Source organism: Dipodomys ordii, unplaced genomic scaffold (genome assembly GCF_000151885.1).
Source record: "Dipodomys ordii isolate 6190 unplaced genomic scaffold, Dord_2.0 Scaffold20, whole genome shotgun sequence".
Taxonomy (NCBI): domain Eukaryota; kingdom Metazoa; phylum Chordata; class Mammalia; order Rodentia; family Heteromyidae; genus Dipodomys; species Dipodomys ordii.
The window spans coordinates 10719740-10744397 of record NW_012267236.1 but is presented as its reverse complement, the minus strand read 5'-3'; the positions used below and the strand labels follow the sequence as shown (position 1 = coordinate 10744397).

The following is a 24658-nucleotide window of genomic DNA, read 5'->3' as shown; positions in this document are numbered from 1 at the left end:
TCTTAATTATATATTCTTTTAAAAACTACATCATAATGAATCTATACTGACTTTTGTTTGATGTTATAAAAATTTCAGCTAGTTCTTCATGCCTATACTCTTAGCTACTCAGGAGGCTGAGATACAAGGATTGTGGAATGAAGCCAGACCAGGCAGAAAAGTCCATGAGATTCTTATCTCCAATTAGCCACCAAAAAAGCCAGAAGTGGAGCTGTGACTCAAGTGGTAGAGCATTAGCTTGAGCAAAAACAGCTCAGGGACAGCACCCAGGCTCTGAATTCAAGCCATAAAAACAACAACAACAAAATTGAAACTGGTTCTTCATTTAGAAACCCACCCAAACTCAATGTGTGCTTTTATAAATAAAGATCCAGTACCAATGAAAACATTGTTTTCATAGGAAAAATGAGCTATTTTAGCTAACTAGAGACGTATAACCATCATACAAGGTAAGTACTACAGCCTAGAGAAATAAAAACAAGAGCAAGTTTAGCATATTCAGCAACATTATCAAAGAGTTTTCTTGTTCCTCAAATTCATAAGCATTACGATAACTGCTAATAAAAAGAACTGTTCGATAGCTACACACGATTTAGTTTTGCTTTGAAACAGGATCTCACTGTCCTCCTAACTCAGTGCCCTACCAAGTGCTAGGATTACAGGAATACTATAGTACATCTGGCTAGACAAGATGTTTTTAATATTAACTAAGATATACCATTACCAAAAAAGTTGAACAATGAAACTTCCTTAAGTATCATTCTTACATTGTATGCTTGGTAATTTCTGCATTATATATAAAAAATAATAGAGAAGACATAAACTGTTACCTTTTGATCAGGAAGGTTGAAAAGGAATTCTCTGTCAAAACGACCTGGTCTCCTGAGTGCAGGATCTATAGAATCAAGTCTGTTTGTAGCACCAATAACAACAATTTCACCCCTGTTATCTAATCCATCCATAAGAGCAAGGAGGGTTGAAACTATAGAGCTGTAAAACAATTCAGGAAAAAGTCTTAAAGGTATTCCTTTTTAAACTATAAACACTACTGCTGAATAACATTTACTAGTCTTAAATTTTAATAAAATACTTGTACCACAAAAATAATTTAATCCAATATCAAACTACTCAATTTCAAACTACTCAAAAAATTCAACAATGCTTTCAAATAGCCACCAAAAATTGGGGGGAATAAAAGATTTGATCAAAATTAAAAGCTGAGCTGACAAGGCCCAAGAGCTAAAGGACAGTCTGAGTAATATAGCAAGGGCTCCCTTAGATTAAAAAAAAATTCAATTAAAAAAAAGAGCAGGGGTAGGAAGATGGCTCAGTGGTAGAGTGCTTGCCTCACATGCAAGCCTAGAGTTCAATTCCCAAGCTGGGCAAAAAAATAAAATAAAGAGCACTTTGCTTAACATGTACAAAACTCTTGGTTCAATCACTGGCGCCACAAAATTAAATGAATGAGTAGATAGATAGATAGATAGATAGATAGATAGATAGATAGATAGATAGATAGATAGATAAGCAAACAAACAAGGGAAATAATAATAAATACTACTAGCTGGGCTCTGGTGGCTCATGCCTGTGATCCTACCCTCAGAAGGCTGAGATCTGAGGATCATGGACAGAAAAGTCCATGAGACTTGTGTCTCCAAATAAACAGCACGCGCACGCGCACACACACACACACACACACACACACACACACAAACAAACAAAATTTCCAAATAACCGCACACAAGAGAGAAGTGCACAGGCACGCGCGTGCGCATACACACACACGGGAAAATATACACGCACTATGCACACACAGCCAGAAACAGAGCTGTGGCTCAAGTGGTAAAGCATGAACCTTGATCCAAAAGGCTCTGTGACAGCACCAGAACCTGAGTTCAAGCCCCAAGACCAGCTTAATAAATACTACTCACAACTATAATCCTAGCTACTTAGGAAGCTGAGATCTGAGGATAAAGGCTCAAAGCCAGCCTGGGCAGGAAAGTTCATGAGACTCTTATCGCCAATTAACCACCAGAAAACTGGAAGTGGTGCTATGGCTCAACTGGTAGAACGCTTGCCTTGAGCTGAAGAGCTCAGAGACAGTGCGCAGGCCCAGAGTTCAAGCCCCAAGACAGACCAAAAGAACAAAAACAAAAACTGGAGATGCATGCTGGCATGTGCCCCTAATCCACCCAAAAAGTAGAAGTAGGAAGATTGCTAAATTCAAGACTAACCATGGTTCTATATAGTGAAATCCTATCTGAAAATAACCACCTACTACTTACTTGTCTAAATAAATAAGCAAGCCAACCTGTAGCTCAGACCTATAATCCTAGCTATTCAGGAGGTTAAGACCTGAGGATCAAGATTAAAAGCCATCCTGGGCAGATGAACTCAAGAGATTTTTCATCTCTAACTGCTAAAAAGCCAGAAGTAAAGCTGTGGCTCAAATGGTAGGGTGATAACCTTGAGCACAAAAGCTCAGGGACAGTGCCCAAGCCACGAGTTGAAGTCCAAAGACTGAGACACACATACCCCAAAAAGTGTTGACAACAATATAGCACAATAAGACAATTTAATACTTATCTATTTTTTTTGAGGGATCTAAAGTTTTTTTGTTATTGGTAGTACCAGAGTTTGAATGCAGAAAAGGGCTTTATAATTGCTAGGCAGGCACACTCTACCACTCAGCTATATCACCAGCCCCAAAAGGCAGTAAGTAATACCTTTCACAAAAGAAAATGTAAAAAAGGATGAGTAGAAACTAAAATAATATTACTTGTGGAAAATGAAAATTAAACCCAGTGTTGTAACACTCAATAGAATCGCTGAAGTTAACAATACCAAATGTAGACAAACAAGGCACACAAAACAGTACAAGTATTTCAAAACACAGTATAATGGCTACCATATAAACTTAAATGTACACTTACTATTTTTTTTTGTTTTCCCTTCCCATCCCTTCCCATCTTCCCTACACTTACTATTAGACATGATAATTTACCTTTTAGATGTTTAACCAACAGAAAATATGTGTTTCATGCAAAAACACGGATACAAATATGCATGGTAATATTATAACAGTAGCCAAAAGTGAAATCAAATCTCCATCACATGATAAATTGAGATACACAAACACACATACACATACACACACAGTGACTTATACTAAGAAATGAAATAGAACAAAATATTAGTATAGTTCACATAGATAAATTTCAAAATATTACAGAAACACAAATTAAGGCCATTTTTCTGTAAAGGGACAGACAGTAAATGCTGCAACTTTTGCAAGCCTGAGTGTCTCTGTTACCACTATACAATTCTGCTCTTGTAATGCAAAAACAGCCATATATAATGCTTACAGAATAAACATGGCTGTGATCCAATGTAACTTCATTTATAAAAACAAGACTGAAACTGGCCTACAAGAGTGTGGTTTGCTATATACAATGGAGTATTATGCAGCCATTAGAAAGGACAAAATAATGGCATTCACAGGGAAACGGATGGAATTAGAAAAAATCATTTTGAGTGAGGTAAGCCAAGAGCAAAGAGACAGATGGAACATGTTCTCCCTGATATATGGATGTTAAATACAATATGTAAGGAGATACAACAAAGTAAATAGGACTCGAGAAAAAAAATTAATTAAAAAAAAAGATAATACTAAGTGAAATGAATCCCAAGATATGGACACAAGAGCTCTCTCTTTGTTGTTGCTACTTTTAATGTTCTATGTGATTTTTTTTTTTTGCTTCCTTTTTATGTTCTTCCCCATATGGTATACCCTGTTGTCACTGTACTTGATTTTAGTACCCTGCATCTTATATATACATTTGTCTACTTTGGGGAAGGGAAGGGAAATAACAGAATGCTGACACAAGGACACAGACACCCATTGCAACAGTATATTGGAAATGAACTTGGGAAGGGGTAACAATGCTCGACAAGAAACATACTCATTGTCTTACTCATGTAACTGTAACACCTCTGTACAGCATCTTTACAATGAAAAAAAAAGTATGGTTTGCTGGCCCATATGCTAAGCAAAAGAAGTGGTCCTCAAGGAAATAAATCATTATTTTATAATTCTTTCCAAAAGTAGAGTATTTAACCAATATTAAATATTCCCTGAATAAAAGGAAGAGAACATAGATTAAGGAAAAAAACTTACCTGTGGATCTGATCTTGTCTACTGGAACGAACTGGAGCTAAACCATCTATTTCATCAAAAAATATTATAGAAGGTCTCATCAAATATGCCTAGTAAAAACAAAATAAATAATATTAGGATCCATTTAAATTTAATCATTAGAGCATATTAATGTACACAAAATTAGCAAATGTTATACCTGAAGCAGATAAAAAAGATTATTTAATATAGTGAAAGGAATTTCACCATTCGAGCCAACCACAAGGTCTCCAATCAATAAGCAACTATTGTTTGCAGTTTTATTTATTTTTCCATATATATTTTCCATATATATTTAAGTAAATTCTTTCACAGAACACTACATACATGTTTTTTTACCATATAAACTGTCTTTTATTTACAGTGATACAACTAGAACCTAGGAAATCATGCATGGTAAATAAGCACACACTCTACCAATGAGCAATTAAGTCCACTCAGGCTCTAACAACTTTTTTTAAAATCAAAAACAACTGCCTACTTTAGTCCCAAATGGTCTTGAGGATTTCACTGGTATTTGTTGTGATATACCCCTTTTCATCTCCTAACTTTATTGATAGGGTCTTCTGACAATTCCTTTTGGTAAGTTTGACTAAGGGTTTGACTATCTTGTTTATCTTTTCAGGCAACAGGTGTTTCATTGACTATTTGTATTTTCCTCTAATTCATCAGTTTCTGTGTTGATTTTTTTTATTATTTCTTCCACTTTCTAATTCTGGATTTGACTTTTTTGGTTTGTTTTGCCAGTACTGGGGCTTGAACTTGGGGCCTGGGTGCTGTCCCTGAGTTGTTTTGTTTTGTTTTGCTTCAGGCTACCACTCTACCACTTGAGCCACCATGCCACTTCCACCTTTTTCTGTGTATGTGGTACTGAGGAATCAAACCCATGGCTTTGTGCATGGTAGGCAAGCACAATGCCACTGAGCCTCCCAGCCTGACTTGTTCTTGTTTTTCTTTTTTTCTTCTTCTTCTTTTGTTAGGTCCGAGGTCAGGACTCACAAACTCAGTACCTGCAGCTTGCACTCATTGGCTAACAGTCTACCAATTGAGACACACTTCCAACCCAAGTTTTTCTTTTTTTAGTCAGTCATAAGGCTTGAACTCTGGGCCTGAGCACTGTCCCTCAGCTGTTCAGCTCAAGGCGAGCACTCTACCAACTGAGACACAGCACCACTTCCAACTTTCTTATTGGAGATAAGAGTCTTAAGGGCCCCAGAGTTCAAGCCCCACGACCGACCAAAAAATAAATAAATAAAAATAATGTAAAAAATTTAAAAAAAAAAAAAACGAGTCTCAAGGGCTTTCCTGCAAGGGCTGGCTGGCTTTGAACCGTTGATCCTCAGACCTCAGCCTCCTGAGTAGCTAGGATTATAGACATGAGCCACCAGCGCCTGGCTTTTCTTTTTTTGAACTCAGGGACTTACAGTTGCACACCTCAGCTTGACGCACTATTTGTTCCACTTACCCAGCCCTTTCAGTGTTGGTTATTTTTTTGAGATATGGTCATGTTTTATATCCAAGACAGCCTGGACCGTGATCCTCCTATTTGCACTTTCCTATATCACTGGGATGATAAGCATGTGATACCAAACCCATCCATGTACTTCCTCTGAAAGTGGGATAACAAGTATGCACCACTGCGCTAAGCCATAGGTAAAGATAAAGTCTCACCAATTTTTTTGCCCAGACTGCAATCCCGATTTCTGCCTCCCAAATAGCTAGGGTTACAAGTTTGAGCTACCCTGCCCAGAGTGCTTTTTTTTTTTTTTGCATCAATATAACTATACTCCTTAATTAGCTTCCATATTACAAAGTCACAACTATAAGCAGTTATTTAACAAAAACATTTCATCCAGCCCTGCTCACCAAGAAAGCTATGAAACAAAGAAAATGTAGATTAAAAAAAAGCTACAAGAATGCATACATAGAAACAAACTGACTAAAGGATGGTATAGTTAGGGAGGAGTCTAGTAGTGTAATTCCTCTGAACAACTAATAAACCAAGTAACAAATGAATACCAGAAAGGAGGCAACAAGGGGGTAGGCACAAGAATGGAGGGAGGCTGAACAAACGCAGTCATTGTATTCAATGTACATTATGTTAAAACTGAACTACTTGGGCTGGGATGTAGCTCAGTGGCAAAGCGCTTGCCTAGCAAGCGCAACGTCCTGGGTTCGATCCCCAGTACCAAAAAAAGAAAAGACAAAAAAAAAAAAAAAACTGAACTACTTAACTTGAGGGAAGGAATAGGAGGAGAAAGAACGGGGAGAATGATGGAAGGGATGACATTGATCAGAATGTATTTATAACCTGACATGGAACTGAAACCTTTTTGTACAACAGAATTAGGGGGAGAAGAAGGAGGAAGAAAGAAACAGCAGTGCTGCTGCATGATTATAAGGCCCTTCCTTGTCTTAACTGAAACCAAGATATAACTGTATCCTTTGCATCTAGATTAACAAATATAAATGTCAAGTTTTTTAATGAGCTCCATGGACAACATGCCAGCATTCCCAAATTCACAAACCCATTCTCAACCTATCCCCCTCCTTCCTTCGCTCCCTTCTCTCTTCTCTCTCCCTCTGTCCCACTTTGGCTCTCTCTTGCCAGTTCCAAGGCTTAAATTCAGTGCCTGGGGCTTTTACTCAGCATGCTTGTTCACAGGAGGCACCGTATCACTTAAGCCATGGCTTTAGCCCAGCTTTTTTGCTAATTAATTTGAGATGAAGTCTGTTCTATTTTTCTGCTTGAGCTTGTTTTGAACTGAGATCCTCTGACAGCCTCCTGAGTAGCTAGGGATTATAGGCATAAGCCACCAGCATCCAGCTTTTCTCTTCTATTAATGTTACTTTGTATTTATACTATTCAATTATTATTTTGAAATATTTAGACTGAATTATGTTTGACTTGCCACTAGACATTGAGTGAAGGTAATAATCTTACTATGCCTCCTTCTAAATTCATTATCTAGAATATAGCAGGGATTTTTTGTTGTTCTTTGAGTTTTTTGGTTGTTTTGGGGGGAGTTTTGGTCAGTAAAGGGGCTAGAATTCAGGGCCTGGGTGCTATCCCTGAGAATGTTCACTCAAGGATAGCACCTTGAGCTACAGTGCCACTTCAAATACAGCAATTTTCAAGACCACTGTTTTTAAATAATATTTCATGTGCTTCACCACTTACAAAGGGCTTTCATACACTGCATCTCAGTAATGGGTGCTCAATAAATACTAGAAAGCATTATCCATTTCATACTTATTTCCTATATATAATCAAATATAAATTCAACTGCCAAGTATGATATGCTTCCATCACAAATTCAAACAAACACATTTATATTAACTACAGTACTCATTTTTATAACGTATAGAAAAATTATTTTTTCTGTTTTGAGAACAACCTGTTGCCCAGGCTGTTTCTGGAACTGTGGTACTCTAGTTATCCTCCTATCTCAGTACTACAAGTAGCTAGGACTAGCATACAACCATGCTCAGCTTTAGAAATAAAAACTTTATTACTTAAGACAGTTTTCACAATATTCTCTCTGCCAGGTGCTGGTGGCTCATGCCTGTAATCCTAGCTACTCAGGAGGCTGAGATCTGAGAATCCCAGTCCGAAGCTGCCTGGGCAGGACAGACGGTTGAGACTCTTATCTACAATTAACCACCAGAAACCCGAAGTGGCACTGTGGCTCAAGTGGTAGAACCCTAACCTTGAGCAAAAGGGTTCAGGGACAATGCCCAGGCCCTGAAATCAAGCCCCACAACCGACCCCTCCCCACAAAAAAAGAGAAGTCTCTCATCTCAATGTCCTTTTTTTTTCCCCATACGTTTTTTATTGGAAAAATACTGTGCAGAGGGATTACCGTTCCATGAGCAAGGTAATGAGTACGTTTCCTATTGAGCATTGTTGCTTCCTCCGTAGTTTTTCCCCTCCCACTTCCACAACTACCGCCCCATCTCACTGTCCTTTATAAGCAACATTTATTTCTGATTTCATATGAGCAATGTATCTATAACGTCATAGGATTCTCATAGTGTTCTCCAAAGGCCTACTTACAAAATATTGGAACTCTGAGAGGCACTTTTTTTTTTTTTTAATTCTTGCCAGTCCTGGCGCTTGAACTCAGGGCCTGGGCATTGTCCCTGAGATCTTTTACTCAAGGCTAGCACTCCACCACAGAGCCACTTCCAGCTTTCTCTGTTTATGTGGCACTGAGGAATCCAGCTCAGGGTTTCATGCATGCTAGGCAAGCACTCTACCATTAAACCACAATCCCAGCCTGTGAGAGGCACTTTAATTAGGAGGTAGTAGATTCTTTAGAAGAGCACTAGTGGGAAGCCTTCAAGTCATTAGGGGCATGCTCTTCAAGGCCTGGGTGACCTTTGCCTCTTCCTCTTTCATTTTTGCTTCTTGGCTGATAAGTAATTTCAGTGTACCATGTGTTCCTGCCATGGGCAGTCTTAAGCCCCCCAAAAAAGAGGTCACTCAGTCATAGACGTGAACCTAGAAAATGGTGAGCCATAGCCAAGCCCTGGTGGCTCATGCCTGTAATCCTAGCTACTTAGGAGGCTGAGACCTGAGAAGAGCAGTTCAAAGCCAGCCCAGGCAGGAAATCTATGACTCTTATCTCCAATTAGCTGTCAGAAAACCAGAAATGGCACTGTGGCTCAAAGTGGTAGAGTACTAGCCTTGAGCTAAAGACCTCAAGGACAGCACCCAGGCCCAGAATTGAAGTCCCACAAACAACAAAAATAACAAACTGTGAGCCAGACTGGAGGTATTGCTCAAGTGATAGAACACCAGATATGAGCAAGAAAGTGGAGTGAGAATACAGGCCCTGAGTTCTAGCTCTTATACCAGCACACAAGCACATGTGTGAGCACATATACACACACAAAATGGTGAGCCAAAATAAACTTATTCTCTTTAGAAGTTAACTATCTCAATTATTTAGTTAGAGTAACAGAAAACTGACTAATATACAACATCATGAAAATAAACAATACACTGTTTTTGGGGGGTTCTTTCCACAAATACTTAACATTTTAGGCCTTACTATTGCCTCAATTGTATTAAAATTTAACAATTATAGTCTCTTCTCAAAAGTACCTAATACCTTCACATGTAATAGGTACATCAATAAATGTTTCATGAATCATCATAAACATTTGGCAGTATTAGACAAATTGTCATTAAATGCAATCAGTCTTCCACATCCACATGTTTCAAATAAACGGATTCAGTCACCTGCAGATTACCAATGTTAAAAAAGAAAATGCAACTGAACATGTAGAGAATTTTAGTGTCATTATCCCTCAGCAATACAATGTAACAACTATTTACATCACATTTTCTACGTATTAGGTATTATAAATCATCTAGGAAAGATTTAAAGCAAAGCATACAGGAGGATAGGCAAATACTACACTATCTTTATATACGGGACTCTAACACCTTCAGATTTTGTGTTCTCAGGGGTGGTAGAACCAACCTCCAAAGATATCAAGGAATACCTTTAAGACATATTTTGGAGTTATCCTAAATATCACATACTAATTAGAACAAATACCTCCTCATAACTGTATTTTTACATGCAATGTAATAAATATTCTAAAATATTCTAATCCTTGGATTAGCTGATTTTGCTTACCTGATCAAAAAGAAGCCTAAGTTGCCTTTCAGACTCACCAACCCACTTGCTCAAACAATCTGCTCCTTTACGCATAAAGAAAGCCACCTTTTTATCTCCTTGACTGCATTCATTAGCTAATGCTCTGGCAACCAAAGTTTTTCCTGTGCCAGGAGGGCCATAAAACAAACAGCCTCTAGAGAAATAAAAAAAGAAAGAAAATTAAAATTATCACCATTTATAAACAATATTAAAGTACATCTCTCCTTGCATATAATTTTGGATTAATATACAGTGTAATTATTAGCAATGATACCAATTATGACCACTACACTGTTTTACAGTATATAAACTAATTTTTTACTTTTCTGTGTCCTCAAAACAACAAGCCAGAAAGGTGTGGGCATGATTAAGGGGGTAAGTACCCACAGTATCTATCATACAAAAAACAAAGACAAAAACAAGCTTTCTTGATGGTGTAGAAGTTAAAATTTGTACTAAACATGGGCCAGGAGCCAGTAATCCTAGCTACTTAGGTGTCAGAGAACTGAGTATCATAGTTCAAAGCCAGTCCAGGCTGGAAAGTATTTGAGAATCTCCAAATTTGTCACCAAAAAAACAAGAAGTGAACCGGGCACCTGTGGTTCATACCTGTAGTCCTAGCTACTCAGGAGGCTAAGATCTGAGGATCACGGTTCAAAGCTAGCCCAGGCAGGAACATCTGTGAGACTCTTATCTCCAGTTAAACCACCAGAAAGAAAATCAGAAATGGTGCTATGGCTCAAGTGGAAGAGCACTAGTCTTGAGGTGAAGCATGCAGGGAGAGGACTCAGGCCCAGAGTTCAAGCCCCGTCATGGACCCAAAAAAAAAAAAAAAAAAAGCAAGAAGTGGAGCTGTAGCTCAAATGGTAGAGTACACAAAAGCTCAGGGAAGCACCCAAGCCTAGGACCAGCTACCTGTAGGGTGAAGATACTGAGTCCAGCCTAGGCAAAAAGTATGTGAGGCCAATCTCAACAAACAAGGTGCAAACCTGTAACCCTATCTACATAGGAATCATCAGTAGAAGGATCAGAGTCCTAGTCTAGCCCAGGGAAAAACAAATTAAGAGAGTGTCTCCTATGTAACCAAGGCTGGCCTTAAACTTGCCATCCTCGCCAGGCACCAGTGGCTCACGCCTGTAATCCTAGCTACTCAGGAGGCTGAGATCTGAGAATCACAGTTCAAAGCCAGCCCAGGCAGGAAAACCTGTGAAACTCTTATCTCCAATAAACCACCAGAAAATAGAAGTGGCACTGTGGCTCAAGTGGTAGAGGACTTGCTTTGAGCTGAAGAACTGAGGGACAGCGTTCAGGCCCAGCTTTCAAGCCCTATGACCAACACACCAAAAAAAAAGCAACCTTGCCATCCTCCCTGCTTAGCCTCCTAAGTACTAGAATTATAGATAGGCATGTGTCACTGTACCTAGCTAAGTGGAATTGAAGAGGATAACTCATAGTTTTAAGTTTCTCCCAATGCTACACTTCTTTGATAGTTTTGAAAAAGAACTGATAATGATTTTTTTTAATTAATGTGAAAGCATACAAAAGATGAGATGTTATTTGGATTTTTTTAAGTCAGGGGCTGGGAATGTGCCTTAATGATAGAGTGCTTGCCTAGCGTGCATGAAGCCCTATATTCAATCCCTCAGTACGACATAAACAGAAAAAGCCGGAAGTGGTGCTATAGCTCAAGTGGTGCTGTAGAGGGCTAGCCTTGAGCAGAAGCAGCTCAGGGACAGTGCCTAGACCCTGAGTTCAAGCTCCAGAACTGGCAAAAAATAAAAAAATTATAGGCCAATATTTGATCCATCAGATAAAAATTATTTTCCACATCCTTTAAAACACATGGAAAGCTGGGCGCTGGTGGTTCATACCTGTAATCCCAGCTACTCAGGAGGCTGAGATCTGAGGATCACCATTCAAAGCGAGCCTGGGTAGGAAAGTCTATGAGACTCTTATCTCCAATTCACCACCAGAAAACCAGAAGTGGTGCTGTGGCTCAAGTGGTAGAGGAATCACTTTGAGCTGAAGAGCTGAGAGACAGCACCCAGGCCCAGAGTTCAAGCCCCACAAACAACAACAACAACAACAAAAATATGGAAAATAAGTCAGAATTTTACCTGAGTAAAAAAAACTTTTTCAATGAAGGTATCCATCATTTTAAATACAACAGTCTAATATGTATATCTTTTATTATGCCCAATCTCCTTTCACAATTTCTCAGCATTTTCTAAAATAACCACCTCATGATCAAATATAATCTGTTCATAAAAGTAATTTGTCAAGATGGGAGCTGGTGGCTCATGCCTATAATCCTAGCTACTCAGGAGGCTGAAATCTGAGGATCACAGTTCAAAGCCATCCCCGGCAGGAAAGTCCATAAGACTCTTATCTCCAACTGAACAACAGAAAACTGGAAGTGGGGCTGTGGTAGAGCACTGGCCTTGAGCTGAAGAGCTGAGGAGCAGTGTCCAGGCCAGGAGTTCAAGCCCCACAACCAATTAAAAAAAAAAAAAAACTTATCAAGATTTCTTCTACTTCAGAAATAATACATCAAGCCAAAGAAATACTCTAATCAATTTATGCTTTCAAAACTAACCAGTACATAATATCAAACTCAATGCTATTAAGAAATCAAATTCAGGAAAATCTACAGTCATCCCTCCCTATAACACAGTTCATTTATTGCAGCTTCACTGTATTTTTTTTTAATATTGCAAAATAACAATAAGAGAGCTGTGATATAGGGAGGGATGACTAATGCTGCAGATTTCCACTTATTGCAGAGATCTCTGGAACTTAATTCCTGCGATAATTGAGGGATCACTATATTTGAGGAATCCAGATGTACATTCAGGGCCTGCATGAACGATTTTAGGGCTGCAGATGTACCTCAATAAAAGACCACTTATCTAGCACATACAAGGCCTTAGGTTTAATCTTAGCACTACAAAAAAGAAAAAGATTTCATCATGTGCTTAACTATGAAGTTCAAAAAATAAAAATGCCTAAGAAGACAGAAATAAATCCTAATATAATTTCATTCTTATTGTTAGTAAAACAATAATCACTACTAATTAAATGAAATTTGACAAGTTAACATAGTACAATAACAAAGATTTAAGTTATAACATACCTTGGAGGCTGAATTTTAAATTTTTCAAAAATTTCTGGATATAAAAGCGGGAATACCACCATCTCCTTTAGAGCATGAATATGATGGCTCAATCCACCTATGCTATCAAACCGCACCTTGAAAAGAAAGAAAAACCTTGCATATAAAATAATTTCATGCTTTGAGAATTTAATTATTTGTGAGTTTAACAATTCAGAAATATATGGCTTCAGAAGTTTTTTAACAACTATATATAAAAATAATTGTACAAAAATAAAGTCAACAGAAAAATGTAAGCTAATATTGGGTTAGATATAAGCTACCATTCATTCTTTTTTTTTTTGGGGGGGGGGCCAGTAGTGGGGCTTGAATTCAGCCTGTGTGCTGTCCCTCAACTCTTCAGCTCAAGGCAAGCACTCTACCACTAGGAGCCACAGTGCTACTTCCGGTTTTCTGGTGGTTTATTGAAGATAAGAGTCTCAAGGACATTCTTGCCTAGGCTGGCTTTGAACCATGATCCTCAGATCTCAGCCTCCTGAGTATCTAGGATTACAGGCATGAGCCACTGGCACCCGGCTTTCTCTACTTCTTTCTGTTACAATACTCAAAATGTCCACGATAAATATATTATCACGGAAAAATCTAAACTAGAAATAACAGAGGTTAATTTTAAGAGGAGCTTAATTTTCTTATGTTATCAAATTTTGGTGTGTGTGCTGATTCTGGGGCTTAAAAATCAGGGTCTATATGCTGTTTTGCTGAGCTTTTGTGTTCCAGGGTAGCCTTGAGCCACAGCTCCACTTGTGGCTTTTTTTGGTGCTTAACTGCTCACAGACTTTTCTGCCCAGGCTGGTTTTGAACCACTATCTTCAGACTTCAGTCTCCTAGTAGCTAGGATACAGGCATGAGTCACTGGTGCCCAGCTTTATGTTATCAAATTTTAAGGAAATTTGTTACTCTGATTGGCTGTCAAGAGACATCTAAAATAAACAGACTTAACAGAGAAGGATATTGGTTAGCCAAATAAACAAAGATCTTGGGGAGGGAGGTGGCTGGGAAGGGATGTGAAGGGTAAACAAAGGAGGAGGCTGCAATGCTTGGTAAGAAATGTACGCATTATCCTGCCCATGTAATTATAACCCCTCTGTACAGTATGTTCACAAATAAAATTAAATTAAAAAAAAACAAAGATCTTAAGCTATGATATTCAGAAAATGTACTATCTTCTAAGAATTCTGGATTTTTTTTTTTTTGGCTCAGTCATGGGGTTTGGACTCTGGGCCTGAGCACTGTCCCTGAGCTCTTCAGCTCAAAGCAAGCACTCTACCACTTGAGCCAGAGCGCCACTTCTGGTTTTCTGGTGGTTTATTGGAGATAAGAGTCTCACAGACTTTCCTACCCAGGCTGGCTTTGAACCACGATCCTCAGATCTCAGCCTTCTGAGTAGTAGGATTACAGGCGTGAGCGACCAGCACCCGGCTGGAAATACTTAATGCTCTGAATTTTTATTGATTGTCAATAAAATATTGGACTCTATGACTTTAGACTGCAGTTAAAATTTCATTTTCAAATATATAATTAAGTCTAATTAGGACTGGGAATGTGGCTTAGTGGGTAGAGTGCTAGCCTTGAGCAAAAAACTCAGGGACAGTCCCAAGCCCTGAGTTCAAGCCCCAAGACTAGCAAAAAAAAAAAAATCTAAGCCAGGCACCAGTGGCTCATGCCTGTAATCCTAGCTACTCAGGAGGCTGAGACCTGAGGATCGAAGTTCAAAGCCAGCCAGGGTAGCAAAGATAAATAAATAAACCACCAGAAAACCTGAAGTGGCGCTGTGGCTCAAGTGGTAGGACACTAGCCTTGACCTTAAGAGCTGAGGGACAGCGCCCAAGCCCAGCGTTCAAGTCCCATGACCAACAAAAAAAAAAAGTCTAATTAATAACTCCTTGTAATACCTATGAGGAAAAAATATATATATACTTTTTTATGTAATAATCTTTCTCCAAATTGTAGCCCCAAACTATTAACAATGAGAAATATCTACACTGTCCTCTGAATGTTCTATTTTCATGCCACATGCCCAGGATACAATCATCATTCTTCAAAGCAGCTTTGACAATCTTTTTATTGATGACACATATGTAAATTTCTAGCCCAGATACTTCCACCTTAATGCCAAACCCAAATAACTGCCAAAAAGTCACTTCCATTTTCTTTTTTGATGGTTATATGGCTTGAACTTAGGGCCTGGGAGCTGTCCCTGAGCCTCTTTGTTCTCAAGGCTAGAGTTCTACCACTTAAACCACAATGTCACCTCCAGTTTTTAAGGTTAATTGGAGCCTCATAGGGACTTTTCTGCCCAGGCTGGCTTTGAACCACAATCCTCAGATCTCAGTCTCCTGAGTAGCTAGGATTACAGGCATAAGCAACCGACCACCAGTCCAACAAGGTACTTCTACTTACAGTATGTGACAGATTCCTATATATGTCTACAATTAATCAAACCATCTTCTCCTTTTTTCATTTTTTTTGTCAGTCCTGGGACTTGAACTCTGTGCCTAAGTGCTGTCCCTCAGCTCTACAGCTCAAGGTTAGTGATCTACCACTTGAGCCACAGCACCACTTCCAGTTTTCTGGTGGTTTATTGGAGATAAGGCTCTCAAAGACTTTCCTGGCTGGGCAGCCTTTGAACTGTGATCCTCAGATCTCAGCCTCCTGAGTAGCTAGGATTATAGGCATAAGCCACCAGGGCCAGGCTTAAATCGTCTTCTCCTTTATTCCTTCTGTTTGTACTCTACGTCAGATAATGGAGCCTTACATTTTCTATCCAGTCTACCCATTATTGACCTATTCTCTCTCTTTTTTTTTTTTTTGTCCGGTCATGGGGCCTGAACTCTGGGCCTGGACGCTGTCCTTCAGCTCTTTAGCCCAAGGCTAGCACTCTACCACTTCAGCCACAGCGCCACTTCCAGTTTTTTTTTCTTTTTTGCTTATGTGGTGCTGAGGAATTGAACCCAGGACCTCATCCATGCAAGGCAAGCTCTCTACCACTGAGCCACCTTCCCAGCCCTGACCTATTTTCTTAATCTAGTAACCTATACAATAGCCTCAATTTGTTTCTGTTATTCTGTGAAAACATTACTTCACTAAATTCTGACATGTTTCTTTGCTTCCCTTAAATCCATTAACAACATTATAGTCAGAGTTAATCACACAAAATGCAAATCTGATTATGAAACCAAAAAGCTTCAGCAATAGCCTATTGCTTTCCATTGATTCATTATCTGTTCTATGTTCCAGTGAATGGAATGAATAAAATGAAAACCCTATACATCATAATATCCAAATATAACCATAACATCCAAAATATATACATGAAAACAACAATACCAGTCATATCTAGAGTGCTTACTCATGTAGTGCTTTAGAAACAAGAAAAAAAGTGCTGGGAAGGTGGCTAAGTGATAGAGCACTTGCCTTGCATGCCTGAGGCCCTGGGTTCAATTCCTCAGCACCATATAAGCAAAAAGAAAAAAAGCTAGAAGTGGTGCTGTGACTCAAGTGGTAGAGCGCTAGCCTTGAGCTGAAGAGCTGAGGGACAGCGCCCAGGCCCAGAGTTCAGGCCCCACAACTGGACAAGAAAGAAAGAAAGAAAAAAATTAAGAAAGAAAGAAAGAAATTAAGAAAGAAAGAAAGAAGGAAGGAAGGAAGGAAAGAAAGAAAGAAGGAAAGAAAGAAAGAGAGAGAGAGAGAAAAAGAAAGAAAGAGAGAGAAAGAAAGGAAGGAAGGAAGGAAGAGAGAAAGAAAGAAAGAAGGAAAGAAAAGAAAGAAGGAAAGAGAAAGAAAGAAAGAAAGAGGGAAGGAAGGAAAGAAAAGAAAGAAAGAAGGAAGGAAAGAAAAGAAAGAAAGAAGGAAGGAAAGAAAAGAAAGAAGAAAAAAAACTTAAAAAAGAACATGCCAGGCACTCGTAGTTCACAGCTGTAATCTCAGGAGACTGACATCTGGGGACTGAGGTTCAAATCCATCCTGGTCAGGAAAGTTTGTGAGACTCTTATCTCCAATTTCTCACCAAAAAGCTAGCTGTGGCTCAAGTGGTAAAGTTCAGGGACAACATGCAGACCCTGAGTTCCAGCTCCAGAATCAGAAAAAACAAACAAACAAACAAAAAATTTCTCTTAAAAAACTTTTTACAAAACTTACTGATTTATCAATGTTCATTGGATCAACATCAGCCAAGCTTGCACCCACTTTCACACGTTCTCGGAGAATACCACTCGTTAAGTCTTCTGCTCTGAAGTTCATAGGCAAACATCTGAAATTTATAAAAACACAATAATAGCTTTGAAAGTCTTATGTTTTAATGTCAAAAACTCTACATTTTCTCTTAACCCAGAAACTTTTCCTAAATTTTTGTACTGTATCATAGATATTGCTTATATCATGTATAAAGTGGTTACAGATAAGGCTTTCTCAAAGAAAAATAATATAAATATTTATTGGTATTTATTAGCCTTCTAATATTAGTCAAGAAAATTGTTTTGGTGTGTTCTATTTGTAAACATGTACTGTTTTTCTCATTGTTTTCATGGTAATTTTTCATTATTAAACTTTTAAGTGTCCTATTTCATGAAACAATGTGGAAAATGAATAGATTCTCCTCATTCTCCCTACTATTCTTTCTGATTCAATCCTGTAAGCTTTTGGTTTGTTTGTTTATTGCTGGTCCTGGTCCTTGAACTCAGGGGCATGGGCTCTGTCCCTGAGCATCTCTGTGCTCAAGGCTAGTGCTCTACCACTTGAGCCACAACACCACTTCTGGCTTTTTCTGTTTATGTGGTACTGAAGAATCGAACCCAGGGGCTTCATGCATGCTAGGCAAGCATGCTACCACTAAGCCACATTCCCAGCCCAATTCTTTTTAATTGACCTAAAACGAAGTTGTTAGATAAAGCAAACAACATTATCAATCTATTTTCCCAAACAGCTCAATTTACTCCAATTTTGAATAATATGAGTGTCTATGTTGGGAACTTGATACTCAGTTTGATAATGTAAGTAGGCTGATCTTTAAGAAATGGGACCTCACAATTGTAACCCCTCTGTACAGTATGTTCACAAATAAAATAAAATAAAATTAAAAAAAAAAAAAAAGAAATGGGACCTCGCCTGGGACCCTGTGGTCACTGGAGCATACTCTGAAAAGAAACACTTCACATTAAGCCCATGTTAAACACATGGTCTCAATCTCTGGCTTCCAGTTCATGTGCCTCCCCATCATGGTGATATTTTTCATGATGTAATGCAGTCAGGAAGGCCCTTGCCAGAAACAGCAACATTCAGTTTGGACTTCTAGCCTCCAAATTGTGAGTTAAATAAAACTTCTTTTCTTTATAAACTTTCTAGCCTCTGGAACTTCCTAACAGTACCCAGATATGGGTTAAAACAAGTAAACACCAAAATATACCATAAACCACCTCAAAAAAGCATAGCTTCTATGATGATTATAACTTCACTGATATTTCTGAATCTTAATGTACCTTAAAAATATATTCTCAAAGTATATTACTGAGGCTGGAGATGCACCTCAGTGGTAGAGCACTTGTCTAGCATGGGAAAAGCCCTAGGTTTAATTCCCAATACCATAAAAAAATAAACAAAAAGGGGTGGGAAGGTGGCTCAGTGGTAGAGTGCTTGCCTGGGTTTGATTCCTCAGTACCACATAAGCAGAAAAAGCCAGAAGTAGTGCTATGGCTCTAGTGGTAGAGTGCTAGCTTTGAGCTGAAGAGGTGAGGGACAGTGCCCAGGCCCTGAGTTCAGGCTCCATGACCAACAAAAAATAAAAATAATAATAATAATAAATAAAAGAACCTAAAAAGTAGACTATCAGAATATAACAGATTAAAAAAGTTTTGATTCCTTTCATTTAAATTTAGATTTTAGTTAAATAGAACAGAGTGTTTCTAAAGTCCAACTATTCAGGAGGCTGAGGCTGAAGGATACTTGAACTCAGGAATTTAATGCTAGCCTGTGCAACAGAAATAGGCTATATGAATGGATAGATGGATGAATGAACAAGTGAATGATTACTCACAGACTGAGTAATTAGAGCAAAGAGTTCTAATGCAAGATTTAAAAGTAGGAATTAAATCAGTATATTAGTCAGGCAAAAAATTACGGTGATTATCACTATTGGCAAAATTCAAGTATAGATAACACGTTAAAAAAAAAAAAAAAAGAGCCAGGTGCCAGTGGCTCACACCTGTAATCCTAGCTACTCAAGAGGCTGAGGTTTGAGGATCGAGGTTCAAAGCCAGCCCAGGCAGGAAAGTCAATGAGACTCTAATCTCCAATAAACCACTAGAAAACAGAAAGTGGTGCTGTGGCTCAAGCAGCAGAGCACTCGCCTTGAGCTGAAGAGCACAGGGACAGCGCCCAAGCCCAGAGTTCAAACCCCACGACTAAACAACAACAACAAAAAAAATTGTCCTTCCTTTTTCTACAACAGAAATATTACTAAAAAAATTTCACTAACCTGTTCCTTGCTCTTGCCATGCTCTTAGATTTTCTTCTTTCAAAGCGTTCTTCATCTGAAGAAGTGGTATCACTGCTATGAATGGCATGTTTCTTCCTCCTATTGGAAGACAGCAAAAATCTTAAAGCCATTGCAATAGTAAATCATTTTTTCAAAATTTTTTTTTTTGAGCGGGAGGAAGCAAGGGGTAAAGTGGTGGTTTTGAATTTCAATCCCAGGCATCTTCTTCCATTACAAAGCTACAAACAAAACTTGAAATTAGTTTTTTTGTTGTTGTTTTTAGTTTGGTGGTGGTGGTGGTGGTGTGGGGCTTCAACTCTGGGCCTGAGCGCTGTCCCTCAGCTCTCCAGCTCAAGGCGAGCGCTCTACCACTTGAGCTACAGCGCCACTTCCGGTTTTTCTGGTGATTTATTGGAGATAAGTCTCACGGAGTTTCCTGCCCAGGCTGGTTTTGAACCGCGATCCTCAGATCTCAGCCTCCTGACTAGCTAGGAATACAGGCATGAGCCACCGGCGCCCAGCTTTGAAATTAGTTTTTTTTTTAATACATTCTAAGTATCATACCTACAATATCTACCTCAAGACAAAATCCATTCATTAACTCTCTCAGCAAATATTTAGTACCTCTGCCTTCATGTAGTTTACATCTAACAAAGACCAAAAGTAAGTTTTGAGGAGAAAGAATAAAATAAAAATAATAAAAATAAAAATAAGAATAAAATAAAAATAGCCACAATTTTTCAAATAGGGTAGTAATACAAAGCAACTCATTAAATTTATTCAATTTTAGAAAATATATCATTGCTTAAATAACAGAATAATAGAAAGAAACCTTGCCACATTTTTTTGGGGGGTGGGGGGCCTAGGCACTGTCCCTGAGCTCTTCAGCTCAAGGCAAGCCATCTACCACTTGAACCACTGCACCACTGTGAGATAAGAACCTCACAGACTTTCCTGCCCTGGCTAGCTTTTGAACCACGATACTCAGATCTTAGCCTCCTTACTAACTAGGATTACAGGTGTGAACCACCAGTGCCCAGCTTGCTTGCCACTTTTTTAATTCTCTTTTCCAAACAATGAAAATCAGTCTCCAAATTTATAAACTAAATAATCTATAAAACTAAACAAAACCTCCCACTTAAAATTTCTACTGCATATGAATTTGATTAAATACATACAATATTTTTGAATTTAAAAAAGTTTGGGGCTAGGAAGGTGGCTCAGTGGTAGAGTGCTTGCCTTGCATGCATGAAGCCCTGGGTTCGATTCCTCAGCACCACATAAGCAGAAAAAGCCAGAAGTGGCGCTGTGGCTCAAGTGGTAGAGTGCTAGCCTTAAGGGACAGAAGTAGGAGTAACTCACATATATCTGGCAAAACAGATTTTAAACTAAAATGACACAGAAGAAAAGAAGGCCAATTCACATTAACAAGTGGGAAAACCCAGCAAGTGGAAATAACCATCATTAATATATACATACCACATGTTGGTACAACAAGTTCTGGGCTTACAAGCATGGAGAGACTCCAGCACAGTAATGGTGGGAGACTTCAATGTCTTCACTGTCACCAATAGAACAACTCATCCAGAGCTGGGTGCCAGTGGCTCACGTCTGTAATCCTAGCTACTCAGGAGTCTGAGATCTGAGAATTGTGGTTCTAACCTAGTCCATGAAGAAAAGTCTAAAAGGCTCTTACCTAAAATTAAGCAGCAAAAAGTCAAAAGTAGAAGTGTGACTCAAGTGGCAGGAGCCAGCCTTGAGTGAAAAAGCCAAGAGAGAGTGCAAGGGCCTGAGTAATTCATCCAAACAAAACAATAAGAAAACCTCAGAAACTGGACACCACAGATCAAATGGACTTAACCAGTATCTACAAAATATTTCATCTGGCAGCTGCACCATACACATTCTTCTCGGCAGCCCATAGAACTTTCTCAAAAATAGATCATATTTTAAAATGTAAAGCAAGACTTGGCAAATTAAAATGATCACTTATACTCTATCAGACCATAGGAATAAAACTAGAAGACTACAGAAAATATTCAAACACATGGACACTGAACAATACTTCCTTAAATGACCATTAGGTCACTGAAAAAATAAGTGGAAAAACAAGGTTCTGAGAATTTAATGAAAATGAAAATACAACTAGAACCTTTGGGGTAGTGCTGAAAGAAGTTTATAGGTATGAGCACCTACATTTAAAAAAAAAAAGAAGAGAGAGAGAGATCACAAATAACCTACTAATCATGCACCTGTATCTCCTAGAAAAACCAGAACAGGTCAAACCCAAAATTAGCAGAAATGACGAAATAATAAGAATCACCAGGTGCCAATTTTACTTAGAATGTTGAGATCAAAGTCAGATTAGACAGGAAAGTCCATTAGATTGTTTTTCCCAATTAGCCACCAAAAAGCTGAAATGGCTGGCACTGGTAGCTCATGCCTATAATCCTAACTACTCAGGAGGCTGAGATCTGAGGATCGAAATTCAAAGCCAGCCCAGGCAGGAAAGTCTGTGAAACTCTTATCTCCAATAAACTACTGAGAAAAAGCTGGAAGTGGTATTGTAGCTCAAGTGGTAGAGTGCTAGCCTTGAGCACAAAGAGGCTCAGAGACAGCAAAAAAAAAAAAAAAAAGCTGAAGTGGAGCTGTGGCTCAAATAAAACAAAACACAAAAAACTTAGGGTGAGCAGGCACCAGTGGCTCACACTGTAATTCTAATTACTAAGTAGGCTGAAATCTACTTCCAAGGCCAGCTCAGGCAGAATAGTTTAATAGATTCTATCTCCAAATAATCAGAAAATTTAAAAAGCACCAGGTACCAGTGGCTCACATCTATAATCCTAGCTACTCAGGAGACTGAGTTGAGGATCATGGGTTCAAAGCCAGCTCCAGCAGGAAAGTCCATGAGATTCTTATCTCCAATTAACCACCAAGAAAACTAGAAGTAGAGCTGTGGATCAAAGTAGTAGAGCAATAGGTTTGAGCAAAAATAGCTTTGGGACAGTGGTCAGGCCCTGAGTTCATGCCCTTTTACCAAAAACAAAGAAAACAAATTTTTAAAAGTGCAGGTTTAAGTGGTAGATCACAAGCCTAAAAAAAAGATCTGAGAGGGGGGAAGGAATTAATTAGGGCAAAAATAAACAAAATTGAGACTTGTAAAATTACTAAAAGAATCAAAGAAACAAAAAGCCGATCCTCTGAAGAAATAAGTAAGGTCAACAATGTCCTAGTTAACCTGACTAAAAGGAAAAGGAATGAGATCCATATTAATAAAATCAGAGACAAAAGCAAAAAGCTGGCACCACTGGTTCACCCCTGTAATCCTAGCTACTTAGGAGGCTGAGATCTGAGGATCACAATTCAAAGCCAGCCCAGGCAGGAAGGGTCTATGAGAGTCTTATCTCCAATTAACCACCAGAAAACCAGAAGTGGGGGCTGGGAAGGTGGCTCAGTGGTAGAGCGTTTGCCTTGCATGCCTGAGGCCCTGGGTTCCATTCCTCAGCACCATATAAGCAAAAAGAAAACAGCCGGAAGTGGCGCTGTGGCTCAAGTGGTAGAGCGCTAGCCTTGAGCTGAAGAGCTGAGGGACAGCACCCACGCCCAGAGTTCAGGCCCCACGACTGGACCCAAAAAAAAAAAGAAAACCAGAAGTGGCACTGTAGATCAAAGTGGTAGAATACTAGGCCTTAATTAAGATAAAGAACTCAGGAATAGCACCCAGGTTTTGAGTTCAAGCCTCACAACTGACAAAAAAAATTGGAAACAAAACAGGGAATGAAACCAAATGACATCCAGAGGATCATAAGGGAATACTTTGAAAAATTATATTCAGATAAACTAGAAAATCTAGAAGTGAATACATTTCTACATCCAGTTTACCAACCAAAATGGAAGCCATTTACACAGATGTTTAACAAGTAATGAGACTGAAGTACTAAATACTGTAAGACCTTTAAAGAACACCGAGATTAAAATTTTTCCACCAGAAAAAATGTAAAAAAAGCTCCCAAACTCATTCTATGAATTCATTATTATACTTGACCCAAAACAGACAAGGACATAACAAACAAATCATAGACCTATCTCTGATAAATAGATAAAAAAAATTCTCAAGCTGGGAAGTTGGCTTATGGTAGAATATTTGCCTTGTATGCATAAGGCCCTGGATTCGATTCCCCAGTACCACATAAGCAGAAAAAAGCTGGAAGTGGTGCTGTGGCTCAAGTGGTAGCGTGCTAGCCTTGAGCTGAAGAGCTGATGGACAGCGCCCAGGCCCAGAGTTCAGGCCCTACAACCGACCCCAAAAAAAAAAATCACATGATCATCTCAATTGATGAAAAATAAGGTTTTGACAAAATCAACATCCTAGCCTAGTTAGAATCATGCATTTGACATTAGCCTAGGCTATACAATGAGACACTGACAAACAAATGGATGAGAGATTGGAGGAAGGGAAGAAGAGAGGAAGAGAGGAAGGGAGGAAGGGAGGAAGGGGAAGGGGGGAAGTGAAGGGAGGAAAGGAGGAGAGAGAAGAGAAGGGAGTGGAGAGGAGAAGAGGGGAGGGGAGGGGAGGAGAAAGAAAGGAGAGAGACAATCTAACTTACCTGATATGGCTTCTTCTTGCTGGAGATCTGTGAATATCAAACAGTGTATTTTCCCTCTTTTTTTGATGAGCTGGTACTAAAATGAAGAAAAAATGAGAAAAATAGTAATTAATAAATTAAAGGAAGAGAGACTAATGTTCACTTTCATAATAGAACCTAGACAAGTATTTTTAACTTCCAAATTGTTTAGAAGTATAACAAAAAAAATCTATGTTAATATTATTAAACTGAAAATCAACATTCTAAACGGAATTTACTTAATATCTGTGACTGGCTAGACAAAGATTTCTTAGATACATCTAGAAAATCATAACCCACAACAAAAAAATGTGGAGAACAGAGTAAAACAAAAATAGGACTGTTGGGGCTGGGAAGGTGGCTCAGTGGTAGAGCACTGGCCTTGCATGCATGAGGTCCTGGGTTCAACTCCTCAGCACCACATACGCAAAAAGAAAAAAGCCAGAAGTGGTACTGTGGCTCAAGTGGTAGAGTGCTAGCCTTGAACTGAAGAGCTGAGGGACAGCACCCAGGCCCAGAGTTCAG

General features: G+C 38.8%; 1 protein-coding gene across 3 annotated transcripts in view; it reads right to left on the bottom strand.

The window, feature by feature from the left end:
- The window catches only part of Atad2b (ATPase family, AAA domain containing 2B), a 129622-nt gene that overhangs the window by 76086 nt on the left and 28878 nt on the right, over window positions 1-24658 (bottom strand). For all 3 annotated transcript variants that reach the window (XM_013013666.1, XM_013013669.1, XM_013013668.1), the window contains exons 8-14: window positions 24116-24191; window positions 19509-19607; window positions 17177-17288; window positions 13001-13116; window positions 9847-10021; window positions 4178-4266; window positions 831-990 (exon numbers count right to left, since the gene is read on the bottom strand). In XM_013013666.1, the coding sequence (XP_012869120.1) occupies window positions 831-990; window positions 4178-4266; window positions 9847-10021; window positions 13001-13116; window positions 17177-17288; window positions 19509-19607; window positions 24116-24191 (827 nt within the window). The remainder of the gene's footprint in view (window positions 1-830; window positions 991-4177; window positions 4267-9846; window positions 10022-13000; window positions 13117-17176; window positions 17289-19508; window positions 19608-24115; window positions 24192-24658) is intronic.